Raw genomic sequence first — 17,825 nt, forward strand, 5'->3', positions numbered from 1 at the left:
TGATGAATTGAGCTGACAGCCATGGAGTGAATAGATTTTTCTATTTTAAGCAAAAGAGCACAGGCAATAGCCTCATACTCTTTTGTGCATTGCCTTGATAGAAGGCAGTTTGGTCTCCATCTCCGTTCTGTCCTTGGAGCTTATGCTGGGAGCAAAAAAAACCCCACGAATAGAACTTGTAGATTTTGGTATTTTATCTGCTTGCAGCGTGTGGACACACCGGCTGTTGCACACCGCCCGGAGGAGCAGTTTGATTAGCAGCAGCGTGTCCCAGCTAGTTTGCCTCTTTGAAACTCGCGGGTTACTTCGTGTAGGGCAGCATCTCGTCCTCCTCCCGATGCTCCGGTGTGCCTGCCGGCCTCCACAGCTGCTCCGCGGGCCTTCGCTGGCCGGCACCTTGGTGCCGAACGTGGCAGATCCGTGAGCTGTGCAGCAGAGCGGCGTTTGTCGCTGTCCCCATCCCCGCTCCCGGCTGTCCCCATCCCCGCTCCCGGCTGTCCCCATCCCTGCTCCCGGCTCTCCCGCGCCGTCCCTGTCGCTCCGCCGGGCCGAGCCGCCCGCGGTCGTGTCGCGGCCGCGCCCTGGCGGCGGGAGGTGGGATCGCAGGCAGGGAGTCCACGGGGGAACGGGAAAACTGATTCGGGACCAGCTCAGGAACGAGCCAGAGCTGGGGGCCTAAGGCACAGAAAAGTCGTGGGCGTATTGAGAAATGAAGAAGCATATTGTACCTCTTTGAGGAGGAAGTCATAAGTGCTTGCCTAGGATGTGACTGAGCAATGACAAAGCAGCAGCATTCTTTAGGGCATAGCAGTTTGTCCTGTGGCAATAATCGGAAATAAACTAAATCTGTGTCAGATGTATGATATGACATGTGATATGTGGTATTTATTCCTGTACAAACCCACTATAGTATAACTTGGCAAACATCAGAGCAGTCAATCATTAGCTCTGTAAATCATTATTATGATATAAATGCGACATAATAGATTGTATATGTATATAAATATAATTTCATAAGTATATTTATGCATTATCTATTATAATATACATAAATGCATATATTTAAAATACAAATATATAAATAAATCAATATTAACTTCAGAGGAAGGTGCTTCTGCTGGTCTGAGATGGACAGACATCTCTTCTTCAGTGCAGAATAACCAATGGCATCAACATTCGTATTCTAGACTTCAAAAGAGATGTTTTGTATCCTATCCTAGTGTATTGTTGTAGACTCCAGGCTTCACGTCTGAGTTCTCTAATCTGGACTGTGATCTTACATTATCTTCACAAATCCAAACATACTGTGGAGAGAGAACGGAAGAGACAAGGAAGGGCTGATTTCTGCAGTGGAAGATTGTAATGTAGTATGGAAAGATGGAGACTAGGTACTACGTGGATAGGAAACCCTTCTCTCAAAGGAATCTAAGAGAACTGGTGCTTAAAGTATTTGTTCACATTTTATGCATACTTAAAATAATTAAATTATAGCTGAGAATACTTTAGGCTATACAAAATTCATTCTAGTCCCATGAAAATGAATATATATTAAGATATTCTTGATTCATGTAATTACTCTGTTGGGGACTCAATATTGTCAAATGCCCTTCTGTATTTTCCTCTTTGCTTCTGCCTGAATTTCAGCTGAGTCAGATTCTGTTAAAGCAGACAGTGTTGAGTATTTAGAGATATGCTGGCAGGAAAGGCATAGACAGGACATGTTTGAAAGGAATGTTTTAGAGTAATCCAGTAATAGAGAGGCTGTATTTGTGTTAATTATCTGAAGTGGCACAAATGCATTGATAATAGAGAAGATGAAGGTAGTTTTCTTCACGGACAGCAGGCAGATTTACTTCTGTTAAGATGTAACAGCGAAGGAGAATCCTTCAGGTGATGAACTGTTCAAATAAATATTAAATGCATTGAGTATTTGCTCAAGGAAGCTCCATTTCTTGAGAGTGGTTTCAAATAGAAATTATATTGAGATTGGGGCTGGCATTCAGAGGGACCTAGTCAGAATCTAGGAATGGGCTGACAGGAACCTCATGAAATTTAACAACTGCAAAGTACTCAATCTGGATGAGAGTAACCAGGCTGCAATGATACAGCCTGGGGAGGAGGCCTGATGAAAAGGACTTAGGGATCTTGGTGGGGAGAAAGCTGCACAGGAGACAGCAGTGGGTCCTGGTAGCAAGGCAGGTCAACAGTATCCTGGGCTGTATGAACAGGAACATGGCCCAGGAGACTGAGGGAAGTAACTGCCCCCCACTAATCACCACTTCTCTGGTGGTGGTAATTCTCTAGTGGTTCTCTAGATACCATCCAGTGTTGGCCTCTCACTCCACCCCAAAATATGGGACAGACTTCAATAATCTAGACCAAGTCTAGTGAAGGTCAAGCAATATGGTCAGGGTCTGGAGCACAAACTGAGGAAATGGGACTTGCTCAGTCAGGAGAAGAGAACCTAACAGCTTGAGGGACCCCAACAGCAGCCCTTACAGTGCTTCTCAGGACGTTGCCAAAAAGATGTAGCTAGGCTCCTCACACTGCTGCATAGTGGGAGTGTGGGAGAAAATGGGCACAAGCTGAAAAAAGGGAGGTTTAGACTGGTTATAAGAGGAAAAATTTTTTTCCCCATGAGGATGAGCAGGCATCATAACGGGAGCCTATGCAGACTGAGCAGATTCCTTCCCTGGAGTCATTAAAAACCTGTTAAGAAATTTTAAAAGGTAAAGTAAACCCCAAATAACATCATACCAAATCTTGAGATCGGGCAGGAGTGGCTGAGCTGAAAACCTTAAATCACATAAGTTCTCCATATGGCAGGTCATGATGTTGTCGAAACTGCGGGAGTGTACTGGGTTATTTTCATCACAAAGGGAACAATAAGTCAATAATTAATAGAGAAGTTAAATAAATGCTTTTCTTACTTCACTCCATGTCATGCAGAACTTTGGTGAAATACAATGCCTGTTAGTAAAGATGAGTCACTGTTAGAAATTACAAGTATCAAACAGTTGAGTGCTTAAACAGTTTGATAAACTATGCAAAAAATGTCACAAGAACCAGCTGTTTTGTCCATCCCTTTTCACTGAATTTCTTCCTTTTTCTGTCTCTGATCCCATTAATTTGGAGATCTGGAACTCAGTTTGGGATAGGGATGGCTAGAATGCCCTGACCTTGTAATTTTTATGCTATTAAATGGATATATCTTACCTTTGAATAATAGATTAACATGTGACCCTGTATTTTTGATGGCATAAGCATTCAACTGTTTGCTCATCAAAATGACATTGGGGTATTAGGAAAGAAGTAATTACAGACTCTCAGAAAGTAGATGCAGGATTTTCTTTTTCCTTCTTTTTCTTTTTTAAGCAACACATCTGAAAGAATGTTCTTTGGCATCTCTTTTTTCCTGAAGGCCTTTAGAGGAGTTCCCATGACATTTACAAGAAAAAGAGTCCAATAACTGAGTCACACACAGGAGAATGAAAATTGTAATTAATATTTATATAGCATATTTTATGACACTTCTCAAATAATTGACAAGAACTGGTAAAATGTATAGCATCAACCAGCAATGCTGTGGAAAAAAAAAAACCTGCCCAAGTGAACTGCAAGTCCTTACTCCTGGAGAGCTCCACACAACATTATTACGCTTTTCAAAGGGAAGATAGGATTTGGTTTTTTAAGGTTATGCTTTGCACACTCTGCTTTAAATTAGAACAGCAAGGAGTTGAGTCACCTTGGCTTTTGCTTGTGAAAATAATCAGGAATGATAGGTGAATTGGGACTAAGCCCAAATCTCAACAAAAACATATTCATATTTGGAATCAAAATGCAAAATCCCGTCTCCTGCTCTTCCTTTCTCCTTCCCCACAACTTTTTCTTTTTATTCCCTTGCTCTTGCTTTCACTGTACTTTCTGGCCTGGGAACTATTAAAATAGAACTAGAAAAGCTCTGTTCTGCTCCCAGACTAGCTGTGGTACTATATTGTTGAAATCTTCAGTTTTGAGACGTACCCCAGAGAGAATCAGTTGAAGTTGAGGTAAGCAAGTAAACTTTTTGAGTACTTGACTTTGTTACCTAACCATTAATTTGGTGCTGAAGAGGAGTCACTGGGAGATCAGGTGTTTTGTCTTTCCCTGAACAAATTTGATCTGTTTGAGACTTGTCATTACTGCATTTGGCTCATTCTTTCCGCCTTCTGTGCTAAAGGGATAACACAAAACTGTCATTAACTGAATCTTTGTTTAATATTTTCCTTCTGAGGGGCCAAAGAGTGGGTAATGTAGTTCCAGGTTTGTATGGATGAGAGGAATCTGAGGAACATACTGGTATGGATAACTTCTGTGAACTGAAATGAAATTCTGTCTCTGTTTAAATGGATACTGTCAACCAACCCTCTAACAAGAGGAGAAATTGGGTACTTGAACAGCATTCTGGATACATCCAGTAGTGCAGGATAGTGTTTGAAGTTCCAGGAGCTCCCTTTTTCCGTGTTTCAGTTTGCACAGCAGTACTCAACATCCATCGAATGGCAAGAGAATTTAGGAAAAAGGAAAGCAGAGGCTGATGTGTTTATTCATTTCCCATGTAACAGAGGTTTCCTAGCGAAAGGTTAGTCCTGTAAGAAAGGAAGTGGACAAAATCACTGATCGTCTATGGATCTTCTATGGATGATGCAGATGCAGGGAGTATATTGGAAAACTGTAGGAGAATATTATATTACTGAATTTTGGACTCTTGGCATATATTTAACTGAAAGTTACACTTTCATCTGCTTATCAAACCATAATTGTCCTTGGTGAAGTGTGTCCTTGGTAAGACTGATGGAAATTCATCTTGATGTGTTTTTGAACTCTGGGTTGAGAAGAACTATGGTCTACCAGAATTATCAGAGGAATAGGGATGTGGATAGCCTGCCAGGGTTTCAAGGAGAAGGTTAAATGTCTATACAGAGTACCTAAGCAGGGCAGACATGGTCAGATAATGCACAGGAGCAGAGAAGCAAGTGGTTGTGAAAGCAGGGACGGCAGCATATTTGTCTATGAGAGACATTGTTAGGTAGCCAAATGACTCATAGGTTTCACAGAGATTTTTCTGAATAGAAGTTGGCCTTTGTGTGTCTTGTTGAAAGGTGTCGTGTGATCTTTTAAAGGAAAGGGAATTTGCCATAAGATAAACCAGGAGAGTCCAGTTTACATTAATACAAAAGACAGCTCTGTGTGACCAAGGAGGAATTTTTCCTATTACTTCTCCTGAGAGACTACTCCATCAAATGCTTGATTCCTTGTTTTTAATTTTGAAGAGAAAAAATAGAATATGACTTCTGGGGTTTCTTTAGAAAACAGTATTTCAACTGGAAAAAAAAGAAGAATGGCACATTTTCTCTCTGCATCGATTTTTCTGTCATTTGAAGCTCTTTTGGTGTGGTGTTTTGGAAGATTCCTGTCCAACTGCATGGCTTTTAGACATCTTTTCATGTCATCTAAGTGGTACTTCTTTCATTTACCTGTTCAGAGTGTTCACAATCAGGATCTGAGTCGTCCCAAAGATCTTTGAGGTAATAGTGTTTAGGGATTTTTTGGGGATCCGTCTATAATACTGACTTTCAAATTGTTATTCCCAGATTTGAGCTGGTGAATAATAATAATAATAAAAGGTTTCCCTATGTCAGAATTGAGAGGGTGTGATGAGGCTGGGACACATTTCCATTGTCAAACTGTTTTTATTATAACCGTGTGCTGTCCGTATTGATTAGAAGAGCTTGAAACTCCTCGGGTTTGTCTCTAAGACCATTACTGTTACTTCTGCTGTGAAGTTCTTCCTGAATTATGGCATATGTGGGGTCTTTTTAAATGCAGGATTAATCTGTTTTTTAAGAAATGCTCCTGTATGCTTTAATATATTATATTTTTATTTTAAACTACTCTGTTTCTACCCAGCCCAGGTATGAATGCTGTGATTTACCCTGTTTATAGAATACTATGAAAGTAGAATGACATCAGGTCCAGACAACTGGGGAGTGGGAACAGACCAAGCTTACTGAAGAACTTTACATATTGTAAAGTTCTAGGTATGTTTGATTTTGGTTGTTGACTAGTTTTTTTATTTTGTTGGTTTTTTTTTGTTAGGGTTTTTTTTATTTTATTTTGGGTTTTGGGGGGGCTTTTCTGTGTTTGTTTAGGGTTTTTCTTGTTCGGTTTTTGGGTGTTTTTGTTTGTTTGTTTGTTTTTTTTTTTTTTAGGGAGAGAGATGTATCACTACTTACTTGAATAGATTTTATCTCTTTGGGAAGTTTTGCAGATATTGGGACTAAATTCTTCCCTATTCAGTTGTGACCATTTTTTTTTCTGTTTCACCCTTTCTTTCCCATCTTCTCACTTGTGAGTGGAAACAAATGCTGTGCTTAGTTGGCTTATTATAAACATGGAATGAAATAACTTTTAATAGAAAAATGGAATTTCTTTTTCGTTTAAAGTTATGTAACTGTTGAGAGGATCTAGCCCCTGGAAAGAGATGCATAGCCTGATTATTTTCAATGTGCATTGTGTCCATTGACTCACCAGACATGTATGGAAGGGGAAATTATAAAGTATTTTTAGATTGCCAAAGCCAGATACAAGTGAAAAAAATGACATTTAGATTTTTCAAATCCAGTTCTTTTGTTGAATAAATATTTACCCTACCTGTTTATAATGCCATGTCAAATTAAACTAGTATTTATTTTGCCTGGATGAATGCCATATCTAGCTTGAATTAACCTGAAGCAAAATGTTGACATTGCAAAAACACTGAGTTCAATAAAGCAAACAGTTTTCTGAGTACTGCAAATGCTATTTTTGCAGTTTAAGTCCAGGTTTCTTGGATAAAACAGTGAAAACATATCTCAGATCAGTTTTCCATTAATAGAAAGTTTGATATTCCTGGTTTTATTTGCATGGAATGTAAGTAATAAAATGGTAATTTCTTGCTCTTAGTGGTGGAAAAGACCTTGTAACAAACCCCAGAAGACTATTGTAGAGGGAGCCTGGTAATATTTTTATTTTTTTTAACACTGATTCTCCTTTTGCAGTGGGAGTGAATGATGTCATCCTGTCTCCTCCCACTGTGTAAACTAAGCTTGTGTCAAAGTGTTGCTGCCTCTTGTCACAGAGAGAACAGTTCACTTAAATGCAGCTGCAGTATTTTTGTGTGATACCTGTCAGAATCATTCCCAGTGCGAGGTTGGGTTTGTGACCATGATGTCAAGATTTGTCTGTCTTCTTTTCTGTGGATATATTGCACTAAACCTGGGAAATGCTCAGAAATTGCCAAGAGGCAAGTAGCTATGACAACTTTCTGGGGTTTTGTTTGTTTTTTTGTTGTGGGGCTTTGGGGTTTTTGGTGCTTGTGTTTTGCTATGGAAATTCACTTTCAACATGTCAGGAATGATTAAAAATAATGGAAGAGATAAAAGAAGGTCAGTCAAAAGGGCAAAGTCCAGGTACAAGAGAGCAACTTTAAAGCTCTTGAATAAAATAAGCTCAAAAGTTTTCATGGTATCTTGTGACTCTGGTGAGAAGTACAATGAAACAAATTTACTGTATTTAATGATTTTGTAATTATTTAGACAGCATTGTGCAGGTCTGCTGTTTAAGATTTTAAAGAAAATGTTACTTAGAAGCACCCTGTGTCGCTGGCTGAAGATTTCAATTCGGTCTTTGAAAGAACTTGTATACTTTCCCTTTATATCCATCTTTAGCAATTCAGCAGGACTTGACTGCAGTAGGTCAGATTGTATGCATTTTGAAGGAGAGAAATATGACTGATTAGAATTTCTACAAGAAGCAAAAGCCCTCCAGACCTGTGTGAATATTTGTTTAACTTTCCCTTTCTCCTGGAGTCTGGAAGTACAGTAGATTTGCAAAGCTGGCAGCGATCTCTTCTCTTCCTTGCTAACGTGACACATGTAACACTGGCATTTTACTAGTATTTTATTACTTACTGCATGAATAACAGTCCCAGCATAAAATTAAGGGAATATTTCTATCTGGATTGTAAATCACTTTGTAGTACCTTGGCATGGAAGCAGCAATTTCACAACTGTTTCTGTACTGCACGTATTGCTCTCACTTTGTGGAAGTGCTTGTCTGAGTCCACCGTGCTTTGTAATGCATTTTACATCTGCATTCTCCTGCAGCCAGTGACATTTAGATAGGAAGCTGTGATTTAGTTCCCTAGGAGAATGTTTATCAAAGAATAAGCACTTTGGGAGCTTCCTAGAAGATTCCCTTTCATAGATGGGGAACTTAAAAGTCTTTCGGGGAGTAGAGTTGATTTTTCACCCCCCATCCCTCCTCAAGAGATTTTTTTTTTTTTCCCCTGTTTTTTTTTTTCCCCTTGTGATGATGTTCTTTTGGAAGTAACTTTCTTGTAAACTCATCTTCCAGAGTCAGTGTGGTGTTTTCTGCATAATGCTAATAGTGGGGCTGTGAGTAAGGTAGATGTGCAGTTCAAGTCAAGCAGACCGTAAGACTTAAATTTTATCAAAAAAATGACCTTTTAGTAAACTACTGTAGTGGTTTTCATAAGAGAGAAAAATTAAATTGAGCAGAGTTGAATCTTGTATGTATTGCTTACATTGAGGGAGGGAACTTTTCCAGTCCTTGTCTTTTTTTAAATGGTTTCCCTGGACTTTCTGCTCACTACTGTAGAATAGTGGACTCTAAGTTTATGTTAACTGTGAAATTCAGACAAGGCTTCTAATCCACTGCAAGATTAACTGTGGCATGCATTTTTTTCTGTCCTAAAATAACATTGCAGAAGTGAAGTTCTGTTTGCCAAATGCGTAAAGCTGCAGGTGGAAAGTTCATTTCTTTTCAATGAAACAGCTTTTTTAGGATTCTTCCATTGCAGTATTAATACATCAGTCTAATTCTTTTGTTTGTAGCTGTCTCTCTGGTTGCTATTTAATAGGACTGCATAGAAAAAGTCCTATATAGAAAGAGTGTATTAGTACTTAGCTGTTATCTGGAAATGGTCAAAGGATTGTCTTCTACAACACTGTCTTGTTTGATAGGGAGTACAGACTTTTTTCATAAGCAAAGTGTACATTTGGATTTTAAAGCATTTTAAAAAGGAAGATATGTAGTGGTAGTATTCTTTTAAGAGGGCTACTCTGCATTGCTAAGCAAGCTTAAATTCCAGTGAACTGTGCTCTTTAAGTCACCAAGGATGTGACTGAGGCTTTCAGATCACTCTTGCTCTCTGGGGAACAGTGGAATCAATTTTGTAGCTTGGGGAAAAAAATCTAGCCAAACTCACCTTCTGGTGGTGCAGATACTCACGTGAACAGCTTATCAAAGTAAATCTTGCCCCTCTTACTTGAGCTTTGGAATTCTGGAGCTCAAGTCTTCTTTCCATGGGAGGTGAAACACACTGACCCCTGGTCTCACGGGCTGGGATTTCCATTCAGTGATACAAGGTGGAAGGAACATCTTGCCTCCTGCAGCTGCAGAGGAACAGAGCCAGTACACCCTTTGGATGTCAGTGACTTCCAGAGCTGTCTGAGAGATTGTGTGCAAATATGCTGTTCAGGAGGTGAATACAAATCACTCCATTTTCTCATATATTTTTATACTTTTACATCCACAAATTTGTGTTTAACTGGGGTGAAAAAGAAAATGTTATTGCTCTTCTCAAAAGAGTATTCTTGATTAAGAAATTTTTTCTTTAATTATTTTGACTTAAAAAATTAAGGCACTGTTGGAGAAGTAATTTGGAAGCATTACAATCATGACTCAAGGAGTCAACATCAGCAAAAGACCAGTTAAATTTTCCAGTGGAAACTTTGCACTGCTTCTGTGTATCCTGTATTATGATAATTTTGTCTTTCTAGAAAATAAGGCCTCTACTTGCATCTGGTCCTAGCATAGTTCCCTACGTGCAGGTGAACACCCTTTCTGTTGCTGTTCCTTGTCACATTTACTGCAGCAAATGACATGTGACGAGGCAGTTATAAGCTGTGTCATAATTCAGACTCTTTCTACATTAAGATTTTGCAGACGTAAGTACAGGCAACATAATTGGAAAGGGAAGGTTGGTGGGTATTGTGTTTTAATGTGGAGGCAATGCTTGCTTTTTTTACAATTATGTTGGTGTTTCATATGAGGGATCAGCTGCTGAGAAAATTCTGTAGTCCATGCCTGTGAATAGTGTGTGAGGGGTCACAGACGCAGCAGAGATGATGGCACAGTTAGGGTTAGTCTTTCATGCAGTATTTGAGCCACTGTCCCTTCCACTTTGTCTAGCTTCTAAAGTTTTCTATTTCATCAGAAAGAACGATTGGATATTTTTCACTTATTTTGGTCTCTTCCCTTATGCCACTATGTCAGTGCCATCCAACATATAATTCTTCAGTTCAACACTGTTGTACTTGAAATATTTTTAATGATGGGTGGAAACAGTTGCAATGCATAGGTGTAAGAGTTATAACTTGTCCTACTTTCTCTAATTCTTACAGTTCTCCAGCCCATTCTTAAAGAAAGCAGAGTTGTCTCTCTAGACAGGAATTTCATACAGACGAAAAGTTTTGTCTTTAGAGTTCTAGTAATCCTGAATCTGAGAGAGAGATGAGAAAGCAAAGCCTCAGAACCAAGAATAAACAAGTTACAGGATACAGTCCACAAGATTATACAGCCTTGTAAACCGTGTTTTACTGGCATCTTTCCAGCTGGAGCTGATACAAATGTTGAAGGCAACAGTTGTGGAACAAATTCCTAGTGTTTGGTAAAAACGCATTTCATGTTTTTGATTTTGTCACTTGACTTTCCAGCTACAACACAGATGTGAATGGAAATGTGCTTTTCCACTATACCCTTTGTTTCCAATAGCTTTGTGTATCTTCATGTTCTCTCTTGCTTTGTTAGAGCTGAAAAGAATTTGGGGTCAATCCCTCCTTATAAACTTACGGTTTTATAAAATTTTTAAAAGGAAGATTCTGAATGTTTTTCTGGTTTGTTTTGGTTTTGGGGTTTTTAATCCATGTTTCTGACCACTGTGGTTTTCCTACTATTTGAATTAGTCATCAGGTACAGTGGAATTTAGGTCCATCCTTGTTGTACTCTCCAGGACTCAGGCTTGGCCTGTTCTGCTTTCCAGGAAGGTGCCTGGAAACCTTAATTCACCTTCCTTCTGGTTGCTATCTTCTTAGGGAAAGGAGTAAAGACTTGACATTCCTTAGGGCACCATGTAGAAAAGTCTGATTTACAGACTCACGTAGGGAAAACCAGATCCAAAACTTTCTTGGATCTGCAGTTGTCAACTATGGGGGTAGGCAGGAAAAGTAATAGTTTTACTTTGAGGATTTGTTTCTCTGTTTGGTAAGTATTGAATATGTTTGATCTAATATTGTAGATAGCTACTAGCTAATATTTGTATTTAAAGTTATTATAACTGACACCCCTCAGAGAGTGAGTGCTGTATTTACAGTATAGTTCCAAACTAACTGTTGACATTTGTGAGAGGAAAGGGCTCATTTTATTCATAGCTGAATCTGCTGGCTGTGCTATGTTACGTAATACATCTTACTAACCAGAGGATAAACTCAGCAGGTGTTTTTGTTTACTGCTGTCAAGAAGTTAAAACAATGCTGAGTTGTTTCATTGTACCACAGTTACTATACTGCAACAGCCAAACCTAAAATTTTTGCGCTGCCCTCTCCCCTCCCCACATCAGCACCCCTTTTGGTAGCTGTAGGATGGCAGGGCAGAAACTGCAGGACAGGGATAAGTCTCCTGAAGCTTGAGGTTTTTTTAAACATGCAATGAAGCTGGTATATCAAAATATCACAAAAGGAGTGCTATGACATGTGGTTTATATGTTTGTTTTTCCCCATGGTTTATAAAATGTCTTTCTGGGAACTATTTTTCAAAATGCACAGGGCATTAACCTTTAAGGAACATTCTTAGGAAGGAGGGTCAGTTTGAACTAAACTATTGAGCTTCATTTTTTTTAGTGTCTGGAAAAGAGAAGTGAAAGATTAATGTGTTTTTTGTTAAATACTTTTCTTATGTTTAATGGCACATAAGTGACAAGATCTATGAGAATTTTAAAGGAATCCTTCATCTGTTGTAGTAGAGTGGCTAAGGTTTTCAGTCAGCAGATATGGATATGTCATGGCAACTTTGGCTCATTCTTCACTGAAAATGAAAACAGCCCATCAGACTGTTGCTATTATAGCAGTTCATTTAATCAAATTTATCTTATCATGCAGACAGTTGCTTCCTAGGCTTGCACAAAAACATATCAAAACCCAATATTGAGTGTCAGCCTTCCAAGTTCAAAGATAATCTGTAACACCAGAATTCCATTTTTATATTGGCACAGGCAGTGGTGCAACACTGTGATGATACATATTGGGTGGATTCTGTCAGGATTAAATTCCATAGCATATGATCGCCTCCAAAATGATCTCATTGCTGGGTAATCTGTATAACCTTCCTCCTCTTCATTTTAATTTTAATGTTCCCAACTATCTCTCTCTGAATATTTTTTCATCCCTGCTTTATATAATCTTTTGTATCTAGATATTCCAGCAGGACAAGATACATAATTCACCTGAGGGGAGAGACTAAATCCTGCTGCTGTTCTTTGGCCAGACCTACAGTATATGGATAGTACAGTCTGTGTATCTATTGACTGATGACACAGTGAATGGACAATGGGTTTAAGGCTTCTTTGGTGTATTTGGACTTACTAGGTGTGTACTACACATTGCATGTGCAAACAGAAAGCTCTGTCTGCTCCAGGGGGAAAAAATGGCTAGCAGTGACCTGCCGTAGTCAGAAGTGTTCATACAGCTCCTAGTGGATTTCTTTTCCTTGGGGAAATTCAAGTGCAGACTTGAAATTGTTTGTAAGCAAGATAAATTTGTTGCTGTGCAGCACTTTTGACTACTGCTTTTCACAGGAGATGGTTGGAATCTTACTTGCTAGCATGGTAAATTTTGGTGAGAAGAGAAGCAGATATTAGTGTTTTGGAAAGGCTACAGCCTAAAATAGGTGACATTAACAAAACAGCCCCCTCTGTAGTATCTTCCCAAGTGGAAGAGGACAGCTGGAAATAGGTCAGATACCACTCAGACTTGCCTGACAGGCCTTAATTCAAATGCCCTTATTTAAATATTGGGTTTTCTACAATACAGGACAACATGTATGTAATGCAAGTTTGCTTTACGAAATATGTATTTGTCTTATTTTGCTGTGAGAATAGTGGTCATGAAGATGACTACTGGCAGCATCATGAATCAAACCTTGTGTGTGGGCAAGGCCTGAGCCAACTTTCCCAGCACAGCCATCCCTCAAAACACACCAATCATATGCCATTATACTCTGGCTCTAATTAACTCTAAGTCTCTCACTGGAGTAAACTTGCGTGTGTGATACCAAGGTGAAGAAAGAACAGGTCAAGTTTTGAACCACCAACTGAATTTCTACTGTTGATGAAGTTACAATTAGAACCATGGTCACCAGAATTGAATATTTTTGCGTTCATCACTCAATCGAAGTGATGTCATCAAAGTGTGCAGATATCCAGGCAAGGTTACGTAAGGATGGTCCCATCAAGAATATCAGCACAGAGTTTTCACCACTTCAGAGTTGCTGAATAAAATGCTGCTAAAGAGTTGAGGCACTAGCTATGTTGATTCTAGACATAAAGGCAAGGAGGTAGGGAATACTTTCTTATTAGAGGAAAGGTGCTCTTCTCCCAGTCTGGAGGGGAGCATTTGCTGCACTTGTTCAGACGCTGGTAGACAAAATCTAACCCCTGTTTTGCAAAATCCTTTAGAGTTGTTGTTGAGGTCCATCACTCTGTAGTAATTTAATATTATTTGGAGTGTTTTCTGGAAGAAAAATACAGGAGGCAAGTGAACCCAACATTTTTTCTTTGGGTAATTGTAGCCATGGCTTTTATGTAAATCCTGTTTACCTTGAACATGTATGTCAAGACATTAGGGCTCCATGTGAATAAATCCACTTTGATAAAATTCAGCTTAATTAAGTGACTAAACCTCTGTATGTGATCTTATTTTTATTTTTGTGTGTATGTGTGTGTGTGTGTGTGGTGTACTAACACTAGGGTGTCACTGTACTTAATAAGAAATTGTAATTCTGTACTCCTATTCAAGCTGAAGAGTCAGTGGCAAAAGAGAGTCTCAAAGTATCAGGGAATTTCTTTTGTAGGGTTCTTTCTGCATTTTTACATAGTTCTAAGCTTTCTCATTATTCTTGAAATCTGCTCAGGAAAAGCACAATTCAACAGAATGGTAAAGGATCGTAATATTCTTTCCTATCACCAGCAGTTGTGGCATTAGTTTATGAATCTATAAATGGCCACAGAGTGCTTGATATGAGTTTACATAATTAATACCTTGGGAACCTGGCCAATTTTAGAGGTCTAACAGGGATGAGGGATAACATTATTTTTAAACTTGCATTTGGAAAAATCTCTTCTTCTTTTGTCATCTGCTTGCAATATCTGCTTTATATTAATTATTCACTTTAATTTTTCTTTCTATGATGTAAAAGTCTGGAGTAATTTTAGAACACATAAAATTGTCAAAAATATGTAAGCTTGAAATATCCCAAAGGTTGTTTTCTGACTCTGAAGTGAAAACATTTTTTGGCAGTTTAGATTCCCTCATTACCATGGTTCAAGCCTATACATGAACAAGAAAAATGCAAAACTTTCAGACCTTATCACTTTTGTTTTTAAATCCCAGTATGTCTGTACAACATGCACAAGCATATGCTGAAAATAAAGGAATGGATGTAATACTCTGAAAGTTGTAAGGAATTGAGCTTTGGGTTACAAATAATAGGAAGAAAGCTCTACTGTCTGACCTGAACATTTTGGCAGAGTTCCATTACCTCTGGCTCACACAAACACTGAAGTAGCTGGATTAAATGGCAGGCAGAGTTTTTATTTATAGCACAGTGTACACTGGAGCAGAGCTTGTTAGGGGAATAGCTGCAGTCAGGCTTAAGAACCATTAATTCTCTTAGTTTGATGAAGGGCTGACTCAGGTAAAAGTGATGGGGTTGCATGTTCAGCTCAAATCAGTAGGCCTTCCTCCTTTGTCACAAAGCTTATTAACAGCTTTTTACTGTTGTGAACACTACCATGAAATTGCTCCACCGTGGTAGCTCATTATTAGTTACCTTACTGAGGAGCACCAGCTTTTAGGTGTGATGTGACAAGCACAAATGCTACATCTCTTCAGCATGTCTTCCTATTTTTTGTTTTAGTTCTGAGGAACACAAAATCTGGCAATTCTAGTAAAATTCTAATAAAACTGTCTCCTTGCATGTGTTGACTATTCAGTGCTCCTTAGCTGATAAATCTGTTCTGACTTGGTACTGATGTTTATCAAGTCTGTATAACCATAATAAATTGGATATTTTTAAAGAAGTTAAACACTAATTATGTATTTTTTGAGCTAAAGAACTTCTGAATTGTTGACACATCTGGGGATTTTTGCTCCAGTTGAAGATCTCTGCTTAGACTAAACTTGCATACAAGTAAGCAGGTCATGAGTGTGATTTCACATGGACTCCCTAGCATGCTGAGGCATGCTCATCCACACAAACAAAATCATTTGGGGATTGCATAAAAATTTTTTGTTTTAATCTTCCAGGCTTTTTCAATTCCCTGTACTCTCACAATTTTAGTAACATGGTCTAACAGCAGTTGATAAAGGCATTAGTATACATTGTTTATATGCAGCAATGAATTCTTAGAAAGCAAAGTTTTTCAGTAATGCAACAGATGTTTATTGTGTTCCCTTTCCACTAAGAGATACTTGCAGAAATTAGCAAGGGACATCATATGCTATTAGTATATTTATTTGAAGGCAATGTCAGGTTGTTCTTAGCATGAAGGATGAAGAAAAATTACAGCTGCTGCAGGGAATAGATACTCTTATTTATGCCCTGTTTCAGTGTTGAAACTTCAGGCACTGTGAATAATTTTTTACCATGACCTGCCCTTTTTGGATTTTTTTCCAGTAATTTATTTTGTAGTATTGAAACACTTGTCAGTTGTCAAACAATTCTGGCACAGGAAAGACCACCTCATTTTAAAACTCTGAAGTCGTGGAGCAATATTTATGTACTTAATATATTCTTAAGTCAGAGAACATTCCTTGGGAATTAATGTAATTTACTGCACACTGAGTTACAAGATCAGTAATGAGAGAGACATAACTTCCTACATACTGTAAATTCTCCATGAGGAATTGGATATGTGCCTGAGTGAAGTACAAGTAAAAATGCAAAGTCAGACATACAAAGATTACTTAGCTGATGGTTTTGTGCATAGAAGTACATGCCCCTAACCTACCCCAAAATTATCATAAGCTTTCCTTTCGTGTATCCTTTATTGGCATCTTTTTTCAATAAAACACAAGTTGGAAAATTTATATTAAAAAAAAAGTAAATTTGGACATAAATGTGTTGGAAATAGAGATTACTCCCCGCTGTTTTCTTTCATCCATGTAGATGGAAGGAAAAGGGGTGAATACAGAGTAGGTGATGTAATGAATAAAGAATTTGGAAATATAGTCAGAGAACATAAACTCTATTTTGTCTGCCATATCCTGGGTAGGAAGGGAAATAAGAGGGAGAAAAGATGAAATATCTTTTTAGTAGCAAAAATAAGTGTTTATCTTATCTTAATACTCCCTTAATCATACACATAGCTTTATTTTACCTGTTGTATAGTTGCTATGTTTGTTTTCAATTTTTTTCCTCTAATCCATTGGTTTGCAACCATTTACTTTGCACTTTAGTTTTTCTAAGATGAGTCACATGCTCACAGGTTGTTCATATTGCTGAAAAAGAATTTCTATCAAATTTTCGAATTTGATAATACATTCTAAAATCCTGACATTTATTTTACTAGTACTTTTTTTAATTAAAGATATACTGGGAATCTGTTGTTTCTTTCTTCAGCTATGTTTCAACTGCAGAATCTTTCCTTTGATCTCAGCAAACTCAGAATGTGGAACAATATAGAAGATAAAAAGGATCACCTCTGATTTTTTTTAATAAGAAACCAGGTCATCAGTCTTGAGATCCGTCTCATTTAATGGTGCAAGATGAGAAACATTTTCCAGCTGGAAAAACTATGTGCAGTTGGAATCAATCCTTATAGGACTGGGCTGTATCCAGCAAGTGTCATAGACATGTGTGAGAGTGTTCAGTTTTGAGATCAGGAACAGAAGTGAAACCACTTTATTGTTCTTTTGGAAACATAGAGCAATTTTTTTTTAATTTAAATGTTGGGGGTTTTTTTGTGTCTATAACTTTCTGAACTGTAAGAGAATAACCAGCTAAGAGCTTTGCTGATAGACTTGTATGCATTGACAAGCCACAACTGCAGTTCTCAAAGCACAACATAATGTCTCATTTCACTACTGCTTTTGTTAACTGATGAAGTTTGCTTACGCTTTCTGAATTGAGAATTTTTTATACAACAGCACCTAAGAATTCTTATGTATGCTTCAGATATTTAATTGCTTTATCAACTGTCTGCCTCTGAAGAGTGGGAAATTTACTCCAAAGTTGACACACAGAATGTTGCAAGCACCATTGCCAAATGCCAATCCACAGCTATTAATCTTTGCACTGTTTGAAGTCCTGTATGTCTTGGGTGTTATTTTGAGCATAGAACTCAAATACTTTGTGTGTTCATGTGATGGTTGCACAACTGGGAGTGGAAAACCATTGTGACATCAGAGAAAGGATAATACCATTCCATTTACATCTTTTAATGCAAA

The 17,825-nt window shown here is 38.2% G+C and overlaps 1 protein-coding gene across 11 annotated transcripts in view; it reads left to right on the top strand.

Annotated features, from left to right (window-relative positions):
• Positions 1-7,157: 7,157 nt before the first annotated feature.
• ABI3BP (ABI family member 3 binding protein) overlaps positions 7,158-17,825 on the top strand; it is a 138,455-nt gene continuing 127,787 nt past the window's right edge. For all 11 annotated transcript variants that reach the window (XM_050332356.1, XM_050332357.1, XM_050332361.1 and 8 more), the window contains exon 1: positions 7,158-7,324. In XM_050332356.1, coding sequence (XP_050188313.1) covers positions 7,246-7,324 — 79 coding nt within the window. In that variant the 5' untranslated portion in view covers positions 7,158-7,245. The remainder of the gene's footprint in view (positions 7,325-17,825) is intronic.

The sequence above is a fragment of the Myiozetetes cayanensis genome, unplaced genomic scaffold, assembly GCF_022539395.1.
Source record: "Myiozetetes cayanensis isolate MyiCay16 unplaced genomic scaffold, myiCay2020 scf5-8, whole genome shotgun sequence".
In the NCBI taxonomy this organism is placed as follows: Eukaryota; Metazoa; Chordata; class Aves; order Passeriformes; family Tyrannidae; genus Myiozetetes; species Myiozetetes cayanensis.